At 38.8% G+C, this 22366-nt stretch overlaps 1 protein-coding gene across 9 annotated transcripts in view; it reads left to right on the top strand.

The window, feature by feature from the left end:
- Positions 1-18261, top strand: part of slmapa (sarcolemma associated protein a) — a 76227-nt gene extending 57966 nt beyond the window's left edge. For 3 of the 9 annotated variants that reach the window (XM_063473769.1, XM_063473771.1, XM_063473763.1), the window contains 9 exons: positions 375-500; positions 733-807; positions 902-1002; positions 1687-1891; positions 1988-2105; positions 4806-4977; positions 6523-6657; positions 8424-8511; positions 14873-14982. In XM_063473769.1, the coding sequence (XP_063329839.1) occupies positions 375-500; positions 733-807; positions 902-1002; positions 1687-1891; positions 1988-2105; positions 4806-4977; positions 6523-6657; positions 8424-8507 (1016 nt within the window). In that variant the 3' untranslated portion in view covers positions 8508-8511; positions 14873-14982. Of the gene's footprint in view, positions 1-374; positions 501-732; positions 808-901; positions 1003-1686; positions 1892-1987; positions 2106-4805; positions 4978-6522; positions 6658-8423; positions 8512-14872 lie in introns of all 9 variants that reach the window. The other 6 variants (XM_063473764.1, XM_063473765.1, XM_063473768.1 and 3 more) reach the window with 4 other exon arrangements.
- The last annotated feature ends 4105 nt before the right edge of the window (positions 18262-22366 follow it).

Below are 22366 nucleotides of genomic sequence, written 5' to 3'. Positions count from 1 at the left end.
TAAATCTGAATAACTGAACCAGGACGTCATGGCAACTTCATCCATCTTTTCAATAAAAGATCTACTAGCTACTATCTAGTCAGCTGGACACCCCCCACCGCCCCCACCCACTACACTCATGGCTGACTGAAAAAAATAGTCCAGTCAGTTATGTTCAGTAAGTTCATTTCCACACTGCCACCGTGTGCTCAGTCATTTATTCATATATTTATTTATTGAACAGTGAAGAAGTTAAGTCTGGAAAGTTCCTGTTTTTTGTTTTTTGAATAAAAATACAGATAATTTGTAGACCCTGACTTTGTCGTTGAATAATAAATAATAATAATAATAATAATAAATAATGTACTTAACATTTTGTTTGTGTATGTGGTTAGCTGAGCTACATCGGGCCGGTCTAGAGCCTGGAGACACGGAGCAGGTCATCCACCATCTCCACAGAGAGCTTCTGGAGGCCCAAGAATTAGCCAACACCGGCAAGCAGAAATGTCTAGAGCTACAAGGTAACAGTGTTCTCACAATGCTATGGATTATATTTTATAATTAGAATTTTAATTATAATTAATAGCTCGCAAACTTTGTTTGAATTAAAGTTTACCTCATACAGTTTTACTACAGTATTATTGAGTTTGTGAGATTACAGTTCTTGCCCTGCATCGCTCCAATTATATGTTGCATTAAAATATATAAGGACAGTGGTATAAACATAGTGACTGTGTGACTCTTGGTGTGCAGCTCTGTTGGAGGAGGAGAGGAGGAGTAACTCTCAGCTGACTGAGGAGTCGACCAAACAGATCCAGTTCTTGCAGAGTGAGTGAATACAGAGAAAAAGATGTACTATAGATTTGTATCAATAAGTATTTAGCTGCCACATCTCACTTCCTATGTGTTTGTGTGTTTTTAGCTCAGCTTGGGAAGCTTCAGGCTGACATGGAGGCACTGAGGGAGCAGAGGGAGAGCACCATCTGCAGCACCAGAGAGGAGCTTTACTCTGCTCAGGAGGAGGTACCTCTTCACCTACTGTTGCTACCAGTTCTTCGTCATAACTCTTCCTCACTTCTCTTCCATTCTGTCTTGAAACCTCTCTTGGCTAATGTGTATCATGTCAGACTCTTCATGGACTCCAGGGTTTGAGTGGGTCATTAATAACCCTTTAAAAGTTGAAATTGCTAATAAGATCAAAAAAAAAAAAAAAAAACTGAACTAAAACTAATAAAAGGGAAAATTTTAATTAACTGAAACAACATTGTGTGCTTACAAAAGTATCTCAAACCAATTAAAAATATTCAGGGAATGTCTTTGGGTTTACTCAGTCTGGTTACATTTTTTAACACACAAGTCCTCAGGAGGCTTTAGTGCATCTTACATCTTGCCTGTGGAAATATTTTTTAAATAATTTCTTTTGAAATCATTACTGTAATAATAAAAAACATTGAAACTAATAAAAAATTAAACTGTAACTAGACATTCTTGTTTCTAAAAATGGCAGATAGTAAACATTGTGACATTGTTCGCTCATAGTCCTTTCTAAGTTTATAAAAAACATTATATGGATTTGTTTGTTTGTTTAAATGATTCAGGAACCCTTGGAGTCTCTGTCACTCATTTTTCGTTATCCAAAAAGCCTCCCTGTTTGTCAGTTTGCAGTAAATTGTAGTCTTATGAGAAAGATTGTGTTTTTGCTATCAGATTCTCGTCCTGCGACACGCTATGGAGGCGGCCACGGCGGAGCGGGAGCGTGAGATCACTGTCCTGCAGGCAGACCTGGTCAGTGTGCGCTCCGAGCTAGAGCACTGGAGGAACACAGCCGCCAAGTACGAGGAGGAGATCGCCCGGCTGCAGGAGGCCTTCACGCAGCAGCAACAGCAGCAGACCGCTGCCAGCGAGCTGCAGGGTGAGCACTGCCTGCATGTTTGTCTGAGGCTGTCTGTTCATGTCTTTGAATCACTACTAATCATAACTGTGCATCCTCTCTGTCTCGCTGCCACAGCGGAGTGCACTGCATTGCACCAGCGGTGTACGTGTTTGCAGCAGGACTGTGACGGCCTGAGAGCTGAGAGGAAAACACTCACAGAAAAACTGCACCGCCTGGAGGCTGAGCTGAGCAGGTACACACATGTTGCATTAAATTTTTTATCTGAATCCACTGTTTTATTTTTTATTTTTCTTATTTTACTATACTGCAGTGCTTTCAGAGTTAAACAAGATCACATTTAATTATTTGTCAACAAAAGATCCAGACAGCTATGAACCATTTGAATATAGTGTTACTAAATAAACACCACTTTGAAACTTATATTCTCTTAACTGGATCTCAAGCTGAGAGTCTCGAAACCTGGAACATATCAAACTTTGTTAGGTGGACCTTAAAGTCTTTTGACAGGCGTGATCGAGTTGATGAATTCTGGCCCAGGACGGCTCTCAGGAGCACTGCCAAGTCGACAGATCAGGTTCAGAGTTTGGATTCAGCATTAAAGGGCAGGCTGAGGGTGAGACTGACAGAAGGAAACATGGTGTCCAGCTGATTCAGGCAGAGAAAGACGAGGAGATGACAACTGACTGACAGCTCACTGAAACCATCTGCTGGATTTGTTCTCCACTGAGAGAAAACACTGCTGCATGTTCTCACCACAACCACGTCCTCAGCAGGATTTTATCTGCGCTTCAGCTACAAATTTTTTTACTAGTCTACAATAAACTGTACACATCTTTTGACTTTCTACAAAGAGATGAATGCACTTTGGACATAGACGATTTTTATCCGGCATATTGACAGCTGAGGTAAACAGTGGACTGACAGCCTACCCAGATCGCAAAAACCTCCGAGCTGGATCCAGTTCGGAGTCACTTTGCTGTCTGAGTACACTCACTACAGATGAAAGGTGGTCAGAGCTTTTGAGGTAATTCAAAGGATAAAAAAATAGGATACTGCAAAATAGTTACACACCCATCTGTTTTGTATTTCCTGGTTTATTACTATTGTTGATATTATTAAAAAAAGTTCAGGTCGTATGTACAAAAAATGTTTTCTTGTAAACAAACAGTAAACAGCCATTATGGGCTAATCTAATATAAATGTTTTTGATCTCTCGACTGAATGAATTACATTATTCCTACAACAGCCACCTCAGCTGGAATGATGCGGTTGATTTGGGAGGAGTAAGCAAACAATTTGAGCTGACTGAAATCTATGGACAACTAGCTTTGACATCTTACACACTGTAACTTTAAAGTTTAAAAAGGAATTTATTTAGATTTATTTAGTTGTTATGGAAGATAAATTACCTGTAGAGTCAGAACCATGTTTTGTACCAGGCTGTAAACGGGTTTATTTCTGCTCTAAAGTTGGAAATCCCTTTTGGAACCAGCCTCAAGTGGCTGTTAGAGGAACTGCAGTATTTGGGACTACTTTGTTGGCTTACTTTTTTATTAAGGTCTAGTGGAGTTATGTTTGTAATTGCAAGCTCGACATATATTTTAAGTACAGTTGCACTCAAAAGTAATCAAGCATTTTTTTCTCCTGTGTTTTAAGGATATCAAATCCCAGGAGAAGACTGAAAACCACTTTAAAGAGATCTCACTAATGAGAGTTGTCAGCATTTCCAAAGTTTGATTTTGCTGTTTGCGGATCAATTTCTGCATTTGAACTCTTTCTGACGACATTTAGGGAAACAAGTCAGAGTGTTTTTTAATGTTGTGACATTTTGTTGCAGCATTTACATAAACAAGCTAAATACAGAAATCACTGTTTACAGTACCAGTCCAAGGATTTGATCCACATGTTGGACACAAGGTTTTCAAAACTATAAACACATGTATAAACTCCATATTCCAGTTTATGTTGCATGTAGCTCTATAAGCAGAAAATTATATTGGAGAGCTACGTCAAAAGGAATTTACCAGTGTAAATTCCAGTAAAATGTTCTATCAGATCAAAATCTTCGCTGTCAATAAAAGAAATCCTGTCAGCACATAATTTTCCAGATCATAATGCATTTGTAAGATGGATGAGGTCAGTCAGTGCCGAGACACACAGAGGACTTGGCCAAAAACATACCCCTAGTCTATTTTTGATGGATGGAGCACCAAGCTGCATAGTGCAGATAAGCAGGACAGGAAGCCAGACACAGAGAAAGCATACAGTTTGGTCATTTTTCAGAATAAAGCACTCTGTATGAACCAGGCACTCATCTGTTTACCAGCAGTGATGGTGAACACATGACTATCGAGAAGACACGACTATTTGTTAACATTAAGTCTCGCTCTTCTTAATGAAAAAAAGGAAATGCAATTTTTGTGCCTTTATTTGCAAAAATTATTTTTAAAAATGTTGCACATCATGTGTAAGGTATCCCAGTTACACACAATGATTTATATATTTTATGTTTTATAATGGCTTCTGGACAGAGTACAAAGTAATCTCTCTCAGTATTCCTACAGAGGTGCACTTTTTTACTACCATTGGATCTACATGATACTAATAAAATCACAGCTTTAATTGCGACTACAGAAGCCCCGCAAAGGGTGTTCAAATCATTTGTCTATAAGACACAGCCAATTAGGGGGGAAAAAGCTGGTCTAAATAGAGAGAAGCTAAAACAGCTTGTTTCAGACCGGATAAATTGAGGGCCTGCACCAAGGCAAGTATAAATGACTCCAGAGTACAGTGAAAAAAAATGGAGCCTGAAATGAGCCTCATAAGTCTTCAATAAGGTCACAGCATCACAAATCCTTCGAGAGTTTCTAACATTGTTGGGAAGCGTAGTGGAGTGATAACTGAGTAGAGGTGTGATTTGGTGTGTTTGCAGCACCAGGGAGAAGAGTCTGGTCCTCAGCAGCAGTCTGGAGTCTCTGGAGAAGAGGGAGGAGGTTTTGCAGGACAAACTGGGTTCTCTGGAGAATCAGCACCTGCAGGACGCGAGCAGGCTAAAGAGCCAGCTGGACCAGGCCCAGGCCCACACACACACACTGCAGAAAGAGGTACGCACACAGAATGGGATTTTAAAAAAATAAAAATAAAACACAGAAAACGCCAGGTGAGGAACAGCAGAACAAATGGAAGAGATGAAAAATAAAAGTTGGAAATGGATCAATGAGTCTTTTGATAAATCCAGAGAGACTTAAGTCAGCATGAGTGAAGGTGGTTGAGCAGATGCCTAAGGCAGATGTGAATAAAGAGAGGAAACCACACTGGGGTTCTCAGAGAAATAAAATAAAATGTACCAAAATCTCCACAGTGGGGGAAATGCATACAAGCAGCAGCCTGAATGAATTTTTGAGCTCCTTTATTTAAAACCCCCCAAAAAGGGTTCAGCTAAAAAGAACTTTTAGATAGACAAACAGCTACATAAGCAAGCTGCAGTCAGTATCTGTTCAGTGGAGCACATCAAGTGACATTAATTGACAAGTTGGTGATTTATTGATTATATGTTTGCTTCGGGTAATTGAAAGTTGTAAAAAATGAGGGGAAAAACATAAATCTCATTACCAATTTGGTTGCCACCATGTTCGTATTTTTGGAGCTAGAAGGTGCAAACACTAACAGGCTGTCCATAAACTGATTCCACATATATCTGCTGGTGGGTGCGAGATTACAGACTAATAATGCACTGAAATTTGAATCACCGAAATCAAAGAATTAACTTTTTCAACAGTCTGTAAGTACAGTTAACCAAACAGCAGTTTTAGTTTCTGTTATTATGATCAACTAAAACTGAAAATAAAAGTCAATTTTTTCAAGTCAATTTATTTGTAAGTACATTTAAAAACAACACAGGATGACCAAAGTGCTGTACAAAGTGAAGAAAACAAAACTAAAATAAAATAAAAATGGGGAAAAACATTTTTAAAAATTAGAATTAAACCAAAGTTTTTTGGGAAAAAAGTAAACTACCGAAACCAATTTTGTGAACTTAGAAAACTAACTAAAATAAAATATTAACATAGAGGATAAATTCTTAGTTTTAGTAATTGTTAGTTTGAGGTTAGCTTGACTGATCATAATAAAATAATAATTAAAAAGACTAAAACTAACAATTCAAACATCGAAAGATAGAAATTCCAGTCTGGAAACTAACTGAAACTAGACTGACTTAAAAGCAAAAAGTCAAAATGAAATATAGATACAAGCTAATTAGAAAATGCAAAATGATAATAACTCAGGAGGTCAATAGTGTTTGTCAGATAGTTGTATAAAAAGTCCAGTGTTTGTCGACGGAGTTATTGGTAACAGCAGCTAGTGAGCTTTTGTAAATGTGGCACTTGGTGGATTCTCCATCAGTTTCTAAAGGGACCTGTTATTCTTTTCTGGCAGTTTTTTTTCTATTCTTGGATCTGTATGATGTCACAAGGAGAAAGGGATATCCCAAAGAGGTTAACTTTACCTGGAAGTAAACCCTTTATGCAAATGGACATAGAAATGACAGTGGTCATAGAAATAACAGTGGCCTGTGTGTGTGTGTGTGTGTGTGTGTGTGTGTGTGTGTGTGTGTGTGTGTGTGTCTGTGTCTGTGTCTGTGTCTGCAGTATGAAGACACACAGTCCCAGCTATCTGATCTCCGTCAGCGTTATGAGAGAACAGAGCAGGAGAAGCTGAACATCCACCAGGAGCTGGAGCAGTGCAGGAGCAGCCTCAAGCTGCTGCAGGACAAGTCCAGCTCTGTGAGTGCCCACACCAACACTCTTTGTTCCTTTATGATAAAAAAAAACACAGACTTATGCTTGGACTGTTTTTTTGTAATCTATGTTTGCTCAGCTTTAAGTTTTACCATAATTTATTTTTGCTTTAAGGTTGCTTTTTATGCAGGTGAAGCTGGATTTTTATCCTGACCTGTGAGAAATGTCACACAGTGTTAGTGTTGTCTAAATCCTAAAAAAGAGAACTGTCAATAACATCTTTGTTGAAAGTAGAAATGCTCATAATGCCAAATAATCACTGGTGAGGTAACAAAATGACATTTAAATTGTGATTTTTAAATGAATTCATGCAGCTCTGTGAACACAGTCAAAGCAGTTGTGTTTTTTTGTTTTGTTTTGTTTTTTTAAACTGACTCCTCTAGCCAAGGTGACAACATGTGACCTCACCGTCTCTCCTGGTTTATATCCTGTTCTGATAAATAAGCTGATGAATAAAAACTCTTGGAAACATTAATCAGAAAATCAGTGAGGCGGAGCAGCCTACTCTGTACCCCCACCCCCTTCTTTTCTTCCTCTCCTCCTCCCTCAGCTCTTAAAACACGATATATCTAAAGGCCAATTTCTCTTCATTACAACCTTGTAATTTTTCCTCTTTAGTTTTTTTGGTAATAATAATGTTGCAATATCTGAGATCTGGGAACACGAAGGCCGCACTAGAAAGTCTCATTGTTTCTATTTGTTTATTTTATGTAATTTTTGATACAAAGTCTACAATTGATATCTATTATAAAAATAAATAAATAAATAAATCCACCATTGCTGTATGTTAAGTGAACTGATTCTCTCCTCTCCCACTTTTCTTTCATGGCCTTCTCCAATTCTCATTATCCTCACAGTGCATCGTCTTTGGGCGTTGCATGGGCTAAACTGCTAGTGGTCTGTAGCTAATACAGTGTGGATAATGGAATGCGACGATTGGTTTGGAAGGTCTTCCACTACTTTTTGCTGGACCTTGCCATCCTAAATTAGGTTAACTATTGATCTAATGATGCTTATAAACCGGGTTGTAACATAATTGGGGGCTTGTCTGAGATCTTTTGTGGAGACTAAAATGCAGGATGAGTGAAGTTTGAGATATCTCCAGATGGAAACCATGAAATGTTCAACTAGGCAGATTAAAACAAAACTCCAGATTTGATTGATTTATTTGGAAGGAAACATGAATGGCACTGATGTGAGCTAAAAGTGTTTTTGGAAATGTCCATCAGGGTTACAAAAGATTTTCTAGACAAAAGTATTTGTAGCTCATTTCACTGTGTTCCCAGATCTCATTAACCACTGTTTCCATTAATTAGCACTGATAGCAATGGAGCAAATAAGAACCTGATTATAAAAAACTAGAGTTACCCTCTCTTCACTCAGTGCGTTTCTGTTAGGCTTCTTTGTATGAACCGGTGTCTGTCGTGCTGTACAGATCAGATTGAAACCAGCTGACAGACGGCAGCTGGAGGAGATCTGTTCCTGCTGCAGAAAAGTGTTGCTGTTTTAAAAGAGCCTGGTGACGGATGGCTGCTCCTCCGTGGTGATTGTGAATGTGGCTGCTGAATGTGTAGAAATGTTGGTGCTGCTTTGTAGAAAACGGCTGATTGGATACAAACCCAAACCCCCTCTCTCCCCCTTTCTTCCCTCCCCCCTCGCTGTAGCTGCTCCATCCTCCATATTGGTTTTGGTTGATTTGCTGGCTGATTTCTTCTTATCCCCTCTCCCCCTCCAACCCCTCTCCCTTTTAGCCATCCATATTGCAGCCTGTCCAAGCCATATTCATGGGCCTTGTCCTGGCTCTGCTCTACTGGTGTTTCGGCCAGTTGTGGTAGAAAGGTACACACCAACATGACATCAGTCTATCTCTCTGCCGTCCTGTCTGTCTGTCTGTCTCTGATGCGTCTATCTGTTTGTCATCACTGGAAGGAAAGATGTCAGAGGCGAAAGGGTCGTTCTGATCTGTGATGAATTCAGGGTCATGAGTTTCAGCTGGAAAACTGACGTGCTGAAATTGAAAAGAAATCTCCCTCTGAACCCAACACAGGTTTCCGCCGTGAGAGCTTATTATTTTTTGAAAATAAGAACTATAGGCATTGCTGTTGAAAGTGAAAGCTCCTGTAAACGTGTCCAACACATAAATATATTATTACAATTCTTTAAGTCTAATAGAGAAGCTTTGCATGACTCACGATTTTCTTATACTGGGCCTTGATGCAGAACCTAAGTGTGAATCCTGCTGTTTTAGCTCCGCCCACTTTAATTCAATTGTTTTTTGTTTGGCAGCCCCTCATAAACAAAAAATTGGAACACTTTTTGTACCTGATATGAGGCAGCATTGTAGGTCAGTCTCTCCTTCCAAACAAGCTACCAGAAGATATTTTATTTTAGCTTATGGCGTGTCACAGCATAGTATTTCCATCACTCTGGGGTTGGACATTATCACATTTATAGATGTTTTACAGTCTTAACATTTTACTTTAATTATGACTAAAGTGCATTCCCTTTTTTTCCCCATATGTCCACACTTTTTTTTTTTTTAATGGACATAAATTCAGTAACAAATTAACCTAAATAAGGAGGGAATGTAAGTGTAAGAAGCAGGTTATTACTGGCAAGCATCCAAATATTCTTAAACTACATCTTTCACCATTTGAATGCTAACAGCTCAGGATGATGATGTGTTGTGGTGCAGGGTGATGATACATAAAGGTAACCCAGCTGTTAAAAGTTGAACTCTGAATTCTGATCACCAGATCGCTCTCTTCACCTCCTAAACTTCCATTTAAGACTAAGGATCATCTTAGCCATCATCATCATCACGGCGTCTGTTCCGTCGTCTTCTGATTTGAGAACCACTAACTGCATGGCTGTCAGTCTGCCTGTTCGTCTGCCAGTCAGTCTCACTTCTGCTTTTGCTCTGCTGCAGCTAACACTAACACACTCTTTAAAGGGATGGGCTCCCTCCACCCACAGACCCTCCATTTAAAGGGAGCCTTGTACATATGCTTCATGCTCTTCACAGCAGCGGTGTTTGACCTATCGTAGCAGGGAAAAAAACGGGTAGACAAGGCTTCTTATTGTAGACTTGATATAAAAGAGGCACCTAGCTTCCAGGTCTTTAAATACAGTATGGAAGTGCAATAAACCTGTACTCTTTCTAATGACCAGCAGGGGGAGACTCCTTTGGCTGTAAAGGGATGCCCGGGTGTCTAGAAGAAATCACCCTTCAGCTCACTTGATCTACCTCAGTAAACACATTATTAAATGGAACACCATGTTTATTTTATAAATGATGGTACAATTGGAGTTAAAAGGGTGTTATAAAACAGGGCGTGTCTACTCTGTAACTGACATGTGAGCGTGCAGTGCCCCTCAGTTTTTCCATCACAGCAACCCTCGCTCGACGCGTGTAGGTTCAAAACAAGGTGACTCCTTAAATCTGTTCATCTGGACGTTGTGTTTTCAGAGTGAGAAATTTTTTATTTTATTTTTTTTGGTTTTCCCGATGTATAAAATCACGACAGTCTATAGATGATATATAGCACTTTTCTTATATATGTTTTTCTATGTAAGTGCTCTCTATCTAACGTTCACACACATTCATACTCTTAGCAACTTGAGGTAGTATGTTGCCCAAGGATATTTGGAATGCAGACTATAAAAGCTAGGGATCAAACCACAACCTTCCGATTAGCAGATGACTTACAGCTACAGCCACCGACTGTGTAGACTTTATTACTGTGTTTGTGGCGGGGGAAACACATCCTTGTGGTTGACTGATTTTTGGTGTAGTGTGTTTTGAGGTTTGAAAGCCACAGAAACGCTGCATTTTAATGAAATGCTTCTTAGCGGTTTTGATACGGCTGACATATAAGGAGTCATCAAAGGTTTTTGCTGAAGCAATGATACTAGATTCAGTCATTATGGAAATTTACTGTTACTGTTAGTATCATGTTGGGAAAATCAGCTGAGACTGAAAAAGTCACTTGGATGAGTGACAAAATGTTTCTCCCAATGAAAACGCAACGTCCAGATAAGCTGATTCAACTTTACTGTAATTTTCTTACAATGATGACCGAGCATGGATTAAAACAAAAAAGCAAAGAACTGCACAAAAAAACCCCAGAAAAAATAAACTTTAAAAAAACAAAAACAAAACATAGGTGGCATCTTTTAGATACAGTCTGTGATGGCAGTGAGATCTTTAATTAAGCTGCTGCAACATCATGACCATCACTAAGTTGGACACAGCCATTTATTTATTTTGTTATTTACATGCTCAAAGTGATCTCAGAAAGGTATGTCATGTAAGATCAAAACAAATGATTTCTGAGAGAATTGAAACAAGGTATGTGGCTGTAGTGATTTATTTTTCTGGAAAAAATGCATAAATAAATCAATCTGCCGATAATCCGCACATCTCCAAATCCACTGACTAGATGAGAGGAATGTAAACAGCCTGGCTGAAAACGAAGGCACGGTAGGCCTCCAGGGTGTTTAGATGTGTATGGTGGATGCAAATTTTGTGTCATCGCTGTACATCTATGCACACTGTACTACTTCAAAGCTTTGCCTACTTTGATAGTTTAATGACCAGGCAAGAAACCATGACCATCCTGGTAATGTCAGTCAGCACCACACATCCATAATTGAGACTAATCTTTAAGATGCAACCTAAATTGACAATCCCAAAAAACACAGTGGAGAAAAAAAAAAGCATCCCGAATTATTATTTTATTTATTTATTTCTTGCATTTAAAAACAAAACAAAAACAAATCTTTCATTTTGGTGGGAAAATGTATACAGTACAGTGGGACCGATGATCTCTGCTCTAGTCTTTAGACTCCATTGCATCCTAACAGCTGCACCAGGAAGCGTGCGCTTACCTGATTTTCACACAAAAAGGAGTGACGTATTATTGGCTGTGCTGCAGGAGTATGGGTCGTCACAATATTACACAGATCGGTTTTTAACCTAAGCAAAGTTCAGTTGTCAAACTTATTAAAATGAATGAATTACTGTTAGGAGCAGTAACTTTCTAAAACGGCTGAGCTCTTGGGTTGCATTACTCACAGAATGAAATGGTGCTTTTGCCTGGTTTCAGTCTGTTAAGAAGGTGCATTTTTTTAAGTTGCCCATCTCACGCACGACTAGAGGAACAATAAGTTTCTGTGTTTACCAATCCAGCTGCTGTCCACAGCACTGGTGTGAAACACACGTCACATGCACCTGCGGCTGTTTTCTTACGCGCGATCTGATATCCTCGTGTCGGTGTTGTTCCCACATCATCATAATAAATGTTGTCCCAGGTTCAACATTGCAAGTGACCAATCACATTGTTGTGACGTCATCTTTTTGTGACTTTGGGAAAAACCGCCTTAAAAAAAAAAATCTACCTAACTTGCAAGAAACCGCCTCTGTCCGCCGATCCAGCAATTTGAATTCTTTGCATTTCAGGATAAGGTTCTTTGATAAACGGTAAGCATTATACATATTGTCCTTGCAACATTGGAATTTCATAAATGAATGAATGGCTTGGCTTGCAAAAGTATGATGTCACAACAATGTGATTGGTCACTTGCAATGTTGAACCTGGAACAACATTTATTATGATGATGTGGGAACAACACCTACATGAGGATATCAGATCATCCGTTTTCTTACTGCAGCTTTACTTCATCATATATCAGGCCAAAACATGGCTGTCCCACACTGAAAGCAGCACCTGAACGCCTCCTGTGTAAACAGACTGCTGAACCGCTCACTGCTGACCGTTCACAGTCAGCAGTGTGTTAAAATTTTAAGTTAAGAAGAAGAGGCGAAACAACAGAAATAAAAGGAAAAAAGTCAATCAGAGAGTTTTAATGTTTATGTTCAGCCCAGTAATCTTAAATAAATTACAGTGATCCTCCTTTTGATTTGTCACTTTATCTCTCCCCGATCCGAAGAATTCAACAACATTTCAGTTTTATTTTAATTCAAAGAAGTCTGTGAGAAACGTAGATTAGCTTAATTCATCTGTGGAAACTTCTAAAGGTCACCCTTGTTTATTTACACTCTGTTCCCCTTTAAAGAGCCGGGCTCTGACCATCGCATCTTAAAGGCTAACCCTCTCCTTCCACCTGCCTCATTCATTCACTCTCCTCTTCCTCTCCGTTAGGTTTTCGGTGCTTTATTTTAGCTTTCTTTAATTACATGTTTCTGTTCTCTCATGTTTCTTTTTGCAGGGTTTGTTTTTAATTTCATTTATTAAATTTTTTCTTCTTCTGTGTTCTTGCATCCAGCTGCTGCTAAACTTCAGTTATTTTCATCTGTTACTGGTTTGTTTTTTTATTGTCTTTTTTTCTGCAGCCATTCTTACTTTCTTTATTTCGGAAGCATCCATCATCACGTCCATCGTGTTTGTGTTGTGTTTGCTGCTTGTTTGTTTATTCGGGAACGTCTGACCAGTATGCCCAGTTGTTGTTTGCTTTGAGGGGAAAATGTTCTGTAACTTTTCTGTTGTTCTGCTCAGGTAACTTAATTTATTTTGCTGCTTTTTTTTTTTTAATTTTTGTTTTTTATTTAATTATTTTTTTTACTTGTTTTCTCCGCCTGTCCTGAAGTCCCAAAAGATGATATTGATTGAATTTGTTTCCTTTTATCGTTCATACACAAACCAGCAGAGAACTCGAGTAAAACTCGACTGTCCTCGGCAGGAATTTAAAAACTTTTTTTAATTTGAAGCAGCACACACTTGGGCCTTAATTACATATTTGGTGCATAAAAGAGAACTTGAGTTAAGCCCCTATTGGACGTAATCAAGGAGGAAATTGTACTTGGCATGTTGACTTGCTTGAGTTAAAACCTTGTTGTTTCTCACCAAAAATAAAGGATGAATCCTGAAATACCTGAAGGTTATTTGGCTACTGTAAAAATTATTTGTTTTTCTAGATACCTAATAACCTGATTGTAGTTGAAAAGGCCTTTTTTGTTCTTTTTTTTTTTGTTTCTTCTTAGAGCTTTTCTTAGACCACAAGTTCAGAGAGCAGAATTTATAAGGACCTTGCAGTGCTGAACTGGCAGCTTTAGTCCCAACGGGCATCCCGTCTTCACATTGAGCTGCTGTCTCAAACTAGTGATGGATGCTTCCTTTAAAAAATCTGCTGCTGTCAGAGGTCACTGTGTTTTAATTCAAATCTACAAAATTAGACCGAAGGCTTCTCCCTTAAACTAGCAATGTTTTTATAGTGAATATGACTTTTATTGTTTCAGATTGATTAGACAAAGGGTTCCTTTCATTTTTCACCTCTTATTTTGAAACAAACTTTACTATAAAAAGATGTTTTTAACTGGTTTTAGTTGTCTTGGAACTACATGAATAAATGAGTGTACATGTTTACACTAGTTTTGATTCCACAGACTGCAAATAAAAGATGGACGCACCCATCGTGATGTCACCCATTGTTCTGTGGGCAATCGACTAATAAAATACTGAATTTGATTAGCCATTTTATTCAGATTATGACATTACAAATATTCTGAAGGGGAACAAGTTTAGCTGACCCTTTGAGCAGCCTGGGTTTGAAGGCCATTTGCTCTCTTCCCACTTGTGTGTCAAAAATCTTCCCTGTCCAATCAAATAAAGGCAAAAAAAGCCAAAAAATAATGTTAATAGCTAAGAAACGGCATAAATGTATTTGAGAGGTCCAGTTCAGCCACCTGTCTCTGCGCTGTTGGTCAAAGCAGCCACAGCCTTGAAAATCTCAGCCTCGGTTATTTGAAAAATCCTGTGTAGTTGTCAGAAGCAGCAAACTATCAGAGGTCAAACCTATGTTTTTGCAGCAGGCGCTATAAAAGTTACATTTTTACATGTCAGTATATGGAGATTAATTGGAGCCAGCCTCAGGTGGACATTTTTGTCACTTACATGCAGTTTGACTGATTCATTTACGTTGTTCTCGTTAAATAACCTTTTTTTTCTCAATCAGATGAATTTTTGCACGAGAAAAAGAAATGAAATATCATCTTTTGGACTGAAGGTGCTTCTCTTCTGTTGTCTTTGCCTCTTCATCTTCTTTCTCCTCTTTCTTTAAAAGCTCTCCTTCCGCCTCTGTCCACTTTTACTCGTAATGTTCAAACTAACTTTATTTATTCACGCGTTTCTTCGTCTGTTTCTGTCTCGTGTGTGTTTTTTCGTTCATCTCTCTCCAACAGAGCGGCTGGAGCCCCTGGATGCCGGTCGTCGCAGTGATGGTCGCCGTGACGGCCGCCGTCCTCTACCCCAACCTCTCCAAGAGCAGCTCCACCTAGGACACAAAACACAAGCGAACACACACATGGAGCGCCGTGAGGAGAGCGTCACTGCTTTACTTGTATAAAGTCTAATTGTACATAATTGTAGAGGGATATAAAGGTTGTGGTTTCTACAGAGGACTCAGAAGCTTCTTGGATTATTTTGTTTTGGGTTTTTGTTGTTGTTGTTGTTGTTTTTCCTGCGGCGGGGAGTTTTGTTGTTTTTATTCTCCGCTCTCTCAGCTCTGGTGGGGGGCTCCTTTTTTTTTTTTTTTTTTCCCCCTTTCCCCATTTTTTTTCGTCTCTCTGCTGATTTCCAGGTAACAAAATGTTCTCCAGCAGGTGGAGCTTCCACATACACACAAAAACCTGCTTAATGTTAACCCGGCGCTTTCCAGCAGCTTCGAACGTCACTGACAGGTCTGAATCTGTCCGTTTCATCTTTACCTCTGAGATTTACCTCTGTGTTAGAGCAGATCTAGAGGAGGAGCCACTTTTTCTTGATCCCAGTTTACAGACGTCAGCTGTAATTCACCCAGGGGATGTACCCATCTTCGATTAATACCAATAAATACTTTTTGAATCTCCTTCAGGACACAAAATAACCACACATTTCATTTTAGTTTTCTCTGATAAAATGTCCAAAACAGATGAAACAACAATTTAAGGCACTTCCTTGATAGCAGCTGTTTCCAAACAGTAACTAAAGGTTAGAAGTGTAGTTAAACCACAGCGGAGGTTTATGTTAGGGCAAGGTTGTAGTACTTGAATGGGAGCTCCAGTAAAGTGGCCCACAGTGCTGCGACATCCCTCAGCTCCATCGATTGCTACAGTTACTACAATTAAAATGATAAAAACAGAAACAGTTATTTATTTAGCTGTTTCCAGCTTTTCTATCAAGGATATGTTGACAATTTGTCCAGAAGAAACATGTTTACACCACTAAAATGAACTGTGTTGTACTCCGTTGGGACCCATTCAGTCTGTCCTGAGAGCGCCCCCTGTGAAACAGATCAGGAGAGTTTGGTGCGTTCTCTGATTTCCTGCTAACATCTCAGTTTCACTAGAGTTAGAGTAATTTGAATACTTTGGGCTTTAAGATCTGTTTTTGGTCAGATAGACGTTCGTTCAGTGACTTCAGGTGTTCCGCCTTAAATGTGAGTTCAGGTGACCGTGCATCACATCGGGCTTGAGCAGGTCTGAGTTTATAGACTCGGGGTGATCCTGGCTCTAAGAGCACAAACGAAGCACAAATGGTGACAAAGCGCACCATGTCGTCGTGATTAACCCGAGGCTGCTGGGAAGCTCTCGCGCTGAAGCAATTTCAGGAAGCTCTGCCCTGTTCTGCTTTCAGTCGGCCATGTTGGATGTCTAACTTGGCGTTTTCTCTGGGGTTATTATTTTAATTTGTTTCTTTGTTTCTGTTTGGGGAAATTCTGGGGTCTGGGTTGAAACTTGAAGCCAAATTATTGAAATAAAATCTGATTTATTTTATGTTGGGTTTACTTTTTTTTTTTTCTCCATGTTGGGGGCACAGAGAAAAGGGGTCAAAGTGCCTCTGATGTAACTAACACCACAGTTTGTGTATGTGTGCAGACACGCACACACACACTTCACCTGATATACACACCACACACACTTGGTTTGACAGTCAGAGCTTAGTTTTTCCAGGGCTTTCAGCTTGATCACGGCTCTTTAAATGTCCGAGAATTTTCCAGAATTCAGATTAACCGACTATACAACACCCGAAGAGCAAAGTTTTAAAGGAGGAACAAGAAAATTTGTCATGTTTTCTGAGTTTAACGGGCCAAATATCAAAATCTATTCATTTTTTTTAATGACACACAAGACGTCAGACCTCTGATGAAATATTTTGAGAGACATTGAATCATTTCAAAGTGTGTGTGTGTTGGTAGACAGGGATGTGTGTGTGTGGGTTCACAGTCTGGACTCTTGAGCAGCGTTCGTCATCGTTCGTGTACTCCGTCTCGTCTCCGTGTTTAAAAAGAACTAAAATAAGACAATGAACAAATACTCCTGATGTGTAAAGAGAAAAAACACTACAGAACAGAGAGAGAATTGTAAGATAAAATGTTATCGACTGATGTGCTACTAGACTTATTTTGTTAAAACTGTTTAGAGATATGAGAGGGAGCTATGTAGAGAATATGATGAGGATGTATTGAATATGCAGAGCGATGTTTGGATTAAAGTTGTAGCAAGCTGACCCACCAAACCTGCTTCCTGTGTCTTTATTCACAAACACTGAGAGATGAACTCATTTTGGGTCAATATAAATACTTCAGAAGGTTGAAACTATCCTGTTTTTTTCCATCCAGCTTCTGCATGCTGTTATTTTGAAATGGCAACAGCAGGAAGGGCATTACAAAGGGATTTTTACTGTAACTGCTCACAAGATTTAAAACTCTGCATCAGAGTTGGGTAAAAAAACTATCTTATATCGTGTAGAGATGGTGTGCACTTTCTGGTTCTGAATTAAATGCAATTAAGACACTTTAAGTATTAATGTTTCCAGATTATTGAAGACTGCTGTGTTAAAGAAAACATAATTCTCTTTAATCCATTTTTACTAGATTAAAACACTGCAAGAAGAAAGGTAAAGATCAGTATGAATGCCTTCATTTCTGAAAAATCTCTAGATTGGAGTATTATATTAAACTGATTTGTGAATTTGAATGATTTTGTAGTGCACAAACAACTCCCAAGTACAAGAAAATGTTTATAAAATATGTACTTTGATCGATACAGGATTAATGAAGTGGGTTTTTTTTAAGGGAAAGTAATGTTAGAGTAAAGTTTTAAAGACAAAATTATCTCAAAGTTGTTAAAGTTGCTTTATCATTAAGAAAAATCTTGAAATATCAGCACCTAAAATCCAAACGTGTGCTGCTGCAAACCCTTAATTTATTATTTTTACTTTTGTTTCATTAATCATGGTTAGCAGATTACAAGTTACAGAATTGCAGTCAAGTATCTCTGGTTGAATCTTCAGAGAAAAAGAATAAACATCATAGTCATGTTTTCTTTTTGTGTATGTGTGTTATTATTTACAGCTTTTCTATGACGACAACCAAGAAAGATGCCTAAAAATAAATTATTGGTTGATGTATATATGTTTTTTCACATGCTATATGTTCATGTTCCTCTGTGTATGGTTGTTTATCAGGGTGATGAAAACTCAGAGCAAAAACGTAAAATAACAATATTTTGTCCTCTTGAAAGTGAACACATCACATAATTCCCATGTTCACACCCCTTTTTTTTTTCTTTTTTTTTTTTGAGGTATTAAGATGTTTGAAATGAAAATTAAAGTTCTGTGACCAGATGTAATTTTTTTCACTCTTCTTTGGATTTCCATAAAATCCTAAAACCCTATCATGAGGTGTGATAAGAGGACCCAGATGCATGAGACAACAGCTGGCCGCAAAAGAAATGATAAACTTTATTGGTGGAAACAGAAGTCCAAAAGGGCACAATGGGCCAAAGCCAGCACTGAAAGCAGATAACCAGTGTTGGGCAAGTTACTTTGAAAAAGTAATTAATTATAGTTACTAGTTAGTTCTTCAAAAAAAGTAACTGAGTTAGTAACTGAGTTACCATATTTTAAAAGTAATTACTTGAAAAGTAACTATTGCGTTACTTTAAAAAAAAAAGTTTAAGCTTCTGGGGTCCAGGTTATAATTGGCCATTTAACCACTTTTGATTTTCCCTCTACATTTCACCTTTAAAATCTATTTACTTTGCCTTGTTTGGTACCATTCTTTTCAGCACAACTTCATGTGTCTGAATTTACAGTTATGTTTTCATTTTGATATGCCGTATTAACACAACTGATCTAAAATCAGACAAAAAACATCAAATCCGAGTAGAAAAAGTGATATTTTCACTGTAACAACCACAAACATGTTCATTGAATCATCTTTCATAACCTTAAATGCAAATATAAATTATGAATTTTAAAATCATATGCACAAGTTTTGCAAACAAGTTATTTGCAGCCATTTACCTTTTACAGTTTTTTTTAATAACCATTTCAAACTATTTACATAACAATCAAGTGTTCTGCATTAAATAAGATGCCACACAAATGATTTGTGCCACTCCAAAAAACTAATATCTGTCCACTATAAAGGAGAACAACACAGCCTGATACCTGCAGGTCTGACAGCGACTGCTGTCTCTACCTGGAGACAGCAGTCGCCTCATTGTTCTGACACACAACACAAAACTATCCACAACACTACACACTAACTACACAACACAGCACATTAACTACACACTTCAAACACGCTAAACGTCACAAATCTCTCAACATCTCAAAACTCGCTCTCTCTCTTTTTCTGCTCTTTCTCGCTCTCTCTCTCTCTCTCTCTCTCTCTCTCTCTCTCGCCGTCACTCCTAAAACTGCCCCCTCTCCCTAAACAACCAAATGTCATGTCGCCATATCATTTTTTGATTGGTCGACATGGTGCATTTTTCCACCAACACAAACGGGCGTTTTTTGTTTTTGTTTTATTTACTTTTTGGTCATAAGCAGAGAGTGCGTGCTAGCGCTGTCCTTAGACAGCAAACGTGATGAAACTATTGAGGAAAAAACAGGGTATATATTGTTTATCATGACTCTGGTTTTAATGGCCTATCAACACAATTTAAAAACTGATATATATCACCTTGTTGCTTTGTCATCTTGAGGTGGTCATGTGATTGACTTACCACGACTACTATATTCTTCCTCAGTCAAACAGCAGCACTCATGCGATTGTTTTCCCCCTAGCTCCAGGTGTTGTGCCAAAAAGTGGTTTGTCTACCAGAAAGTGATTGCCGACCGCGGGAGCGCGCGCAGCTGCTTAAAGCTGTAGCGCCCAGATTACTTACAGCTAGTTCCTTTGCAACTGATATAAGCTGCGGTAACCTGAACACAGCTTCAACCGTCTGTTTGTTGAAAAATAGTAACGCGACCGCACCGCATTTTCTTGTTAGTAACGGTAACGGCGTTGTAACGATAGGAATAGTAATTAGTTAGATTACTCGTTACTGAAAAAAGTAACGCTGTTAGTAACGCCGTTACTTGTAACGCCGTTATTCCCATCACTGCAGATAACACATGGAAAATAACCATTGGTACAACAAAAGGACCTGAAAAAGCAAGAGATGATGCTGTTTATACTGTACACAGAAGAACAACTGACCCAAGAGGACAGAATCAGAGAGGAGCAGCCAATCACAGAGAAGGAAAAGGGGCAGGAAGTAAAAACAGGAGGAGACACTAACCTTCAAAGTAAAGCAGAACATTACTGAAAGATAACACTAGGGAAACTAGAATAATACAGAAATCAAGACAAGAACTGAAACCTATCAGTAGAACAACTGTAAAGTCAAAACGGGAACAAAAAGAACCAAAAAACAAACAAAACACTTGAAAACCCTGGAACTATGACACGCTGACTCCTTATAATAAAAATAAATCCCTTTATTTTTGCTCTGCAGAAGAAATCATCCATCTGATAAAATCCAAACATCATGTTCTGAGCTGTAAGCCTTCCTCCATGGGTGGAACCTGCTCACACCAACGTTTATGGACACTTTTCTAAGAAGTCTCTTGATTTTGTGTTTTGCTACTTAGAGCACCACAAACCGAGTGCAGTTTATTTCTCTCCCAGGTTTCTCTATATCAAGAGAAGCCTGAGATCTTTCCAGAACAATCTTCATCTAAAAAACACTGCAGGCCAAGTGAGTTTGAGGTGAACTGTCCCTTTAAGGCAGAGTGAGCTGTAGGTGATGTAATGCAGACATGAAATAATGAAGAGAAGCAAAGGTTGCACAATTAGACAACACAGGTCTGGACTTGCATATGAGTGTGTGTGTTTGATATAAGCTGAATGTCGTCACACAACAAACACGCATCAATCATCTATCCAGAGCATGATGTCACCTTTTATGAGACGGTTTCAACATGCAGACAGAATAAAAAATCATAAAAAGGACAGTACTCATATTTCTGTCTGTCTGATTCTGAGTCAGAAGAAAAGAAAAGTAAGACACGATTTCATTCGGGTAAAACTTAAAATACTGAGACATGGGCAGAGGGAGTGTTTCATGACAATAAGCTTCTTATAAAGTGGGGGAGGCCGAACGGTCACTGGACACATGTGGTCACATCTGGTGCTAATAAAGTGGATCATCAATCAGCATCACATGGGATAATCACTGCAGTATTTACAGAGCACAGACAAGGGCGTGTAGATGTGCTGCAAAGCAGAGATAAGTCAAAAAGAAATAAATGTGGAAAAAACAGGTGGGAAATTCTCAGAGTCTAAAGGAGCTTAAACCAACTGAAATCAGTGTTTTTATAAACTTACCCCAGAGTCATAAACTTAGATAAATCTTAGTCTGCGGCAGCTTTATGGCTTTCAGCCACAGACTGTAAATAAAAGATGGACGTAGCAGCAGTGACATCACTTATCTGTTAGTGAAGTCCTGCTATGAAGCATCTGTCCGAGGGTTTTCATCATAAACAGCTTAGCCTTTTGAAATGAAGACGTGACGAACGAGGATTGGTACTAACTATTAAACCAGTGAACGCTGCATCCTTATTGGCTGATCAGAGTACTCTCCATCCTCCTGTTTCACTCTGATAAAGATTGATATACACAAAGTATTGTGTAGTATTCAGTAATAGTAGCGCCTGAGCTACTACCATACAAAAACGAAGGGCAGTTTCCACATAGTGTTATACACAAAAGGAAACAACCAGTGGAATCGCCGTCTGCTGGACAGAGTTCAGGTGTAAGGCACTTACATGAACTGAAGGAAGTGAGCAGGACCAAACTCTCTGCTCTCCACTCCAAAAAAATATTTAAAGTGCTGGAAATCTTCTTTGCTACAATTTCTCCAGCATTAACAAATAAATGGGAAATGCTTTGAGTGTTATGAAGGTCCATCCTCTCACATGTAACCCTGCCAGACCACAGTAATGAAAAGGTAAGAGGGCTTAAAAGTGCTGGAAGAAATAACGCCTCGAATTTCAACCCACCCAAATGGATGTGTGAGGGCCTGAAACTCAAATGAATGAAGGTTTATGCAAAATAAATAAATACATTTACAGAATGTGAGGTGAAACTCATTGACACAAAGGTTATTGACTAGAAAAATATGAATATATGTTTTCACATGTATTTATATTCAAACCATGCGAATCTATAACTACTCTGTGTGCAGTGTCTGCATCTGTGTTCAAGGTGCGGAAAATAAATAGACTTCAATGGACTTTAATGCCGTTGGGAGGCGGTAAAACGTCGCTGACGGTGACTAGCAACTCAGACAAACGAGAAGAAGAAGAAGCTGATTAATCCGAGCAGCACCTGAACGCAGCTGCATTAGTCCGGAGAAAGTTCA

The sequence above is a fragment of the Pelmatolapia mariae genome, linkage group LG5, assembly GCF_036321145.2.
Source record: "Pelmatolapia mariae isolate MD_Pm_ZW linkage group LG5, Pm_UMD_F_2, whole genome shotgun sequence".
Taxonomy (NCBI): Eukaryota; Metazoa; Chordata; class Actinopteri; order Cichliformes; family Cichlidae; genus Pelmatolapia; species Pelmatolapia mariae.
Note: the sequence above shows the minus strand (reverse complement) of the source record. Positions and strands in the feature narration are given on the sequence as shown.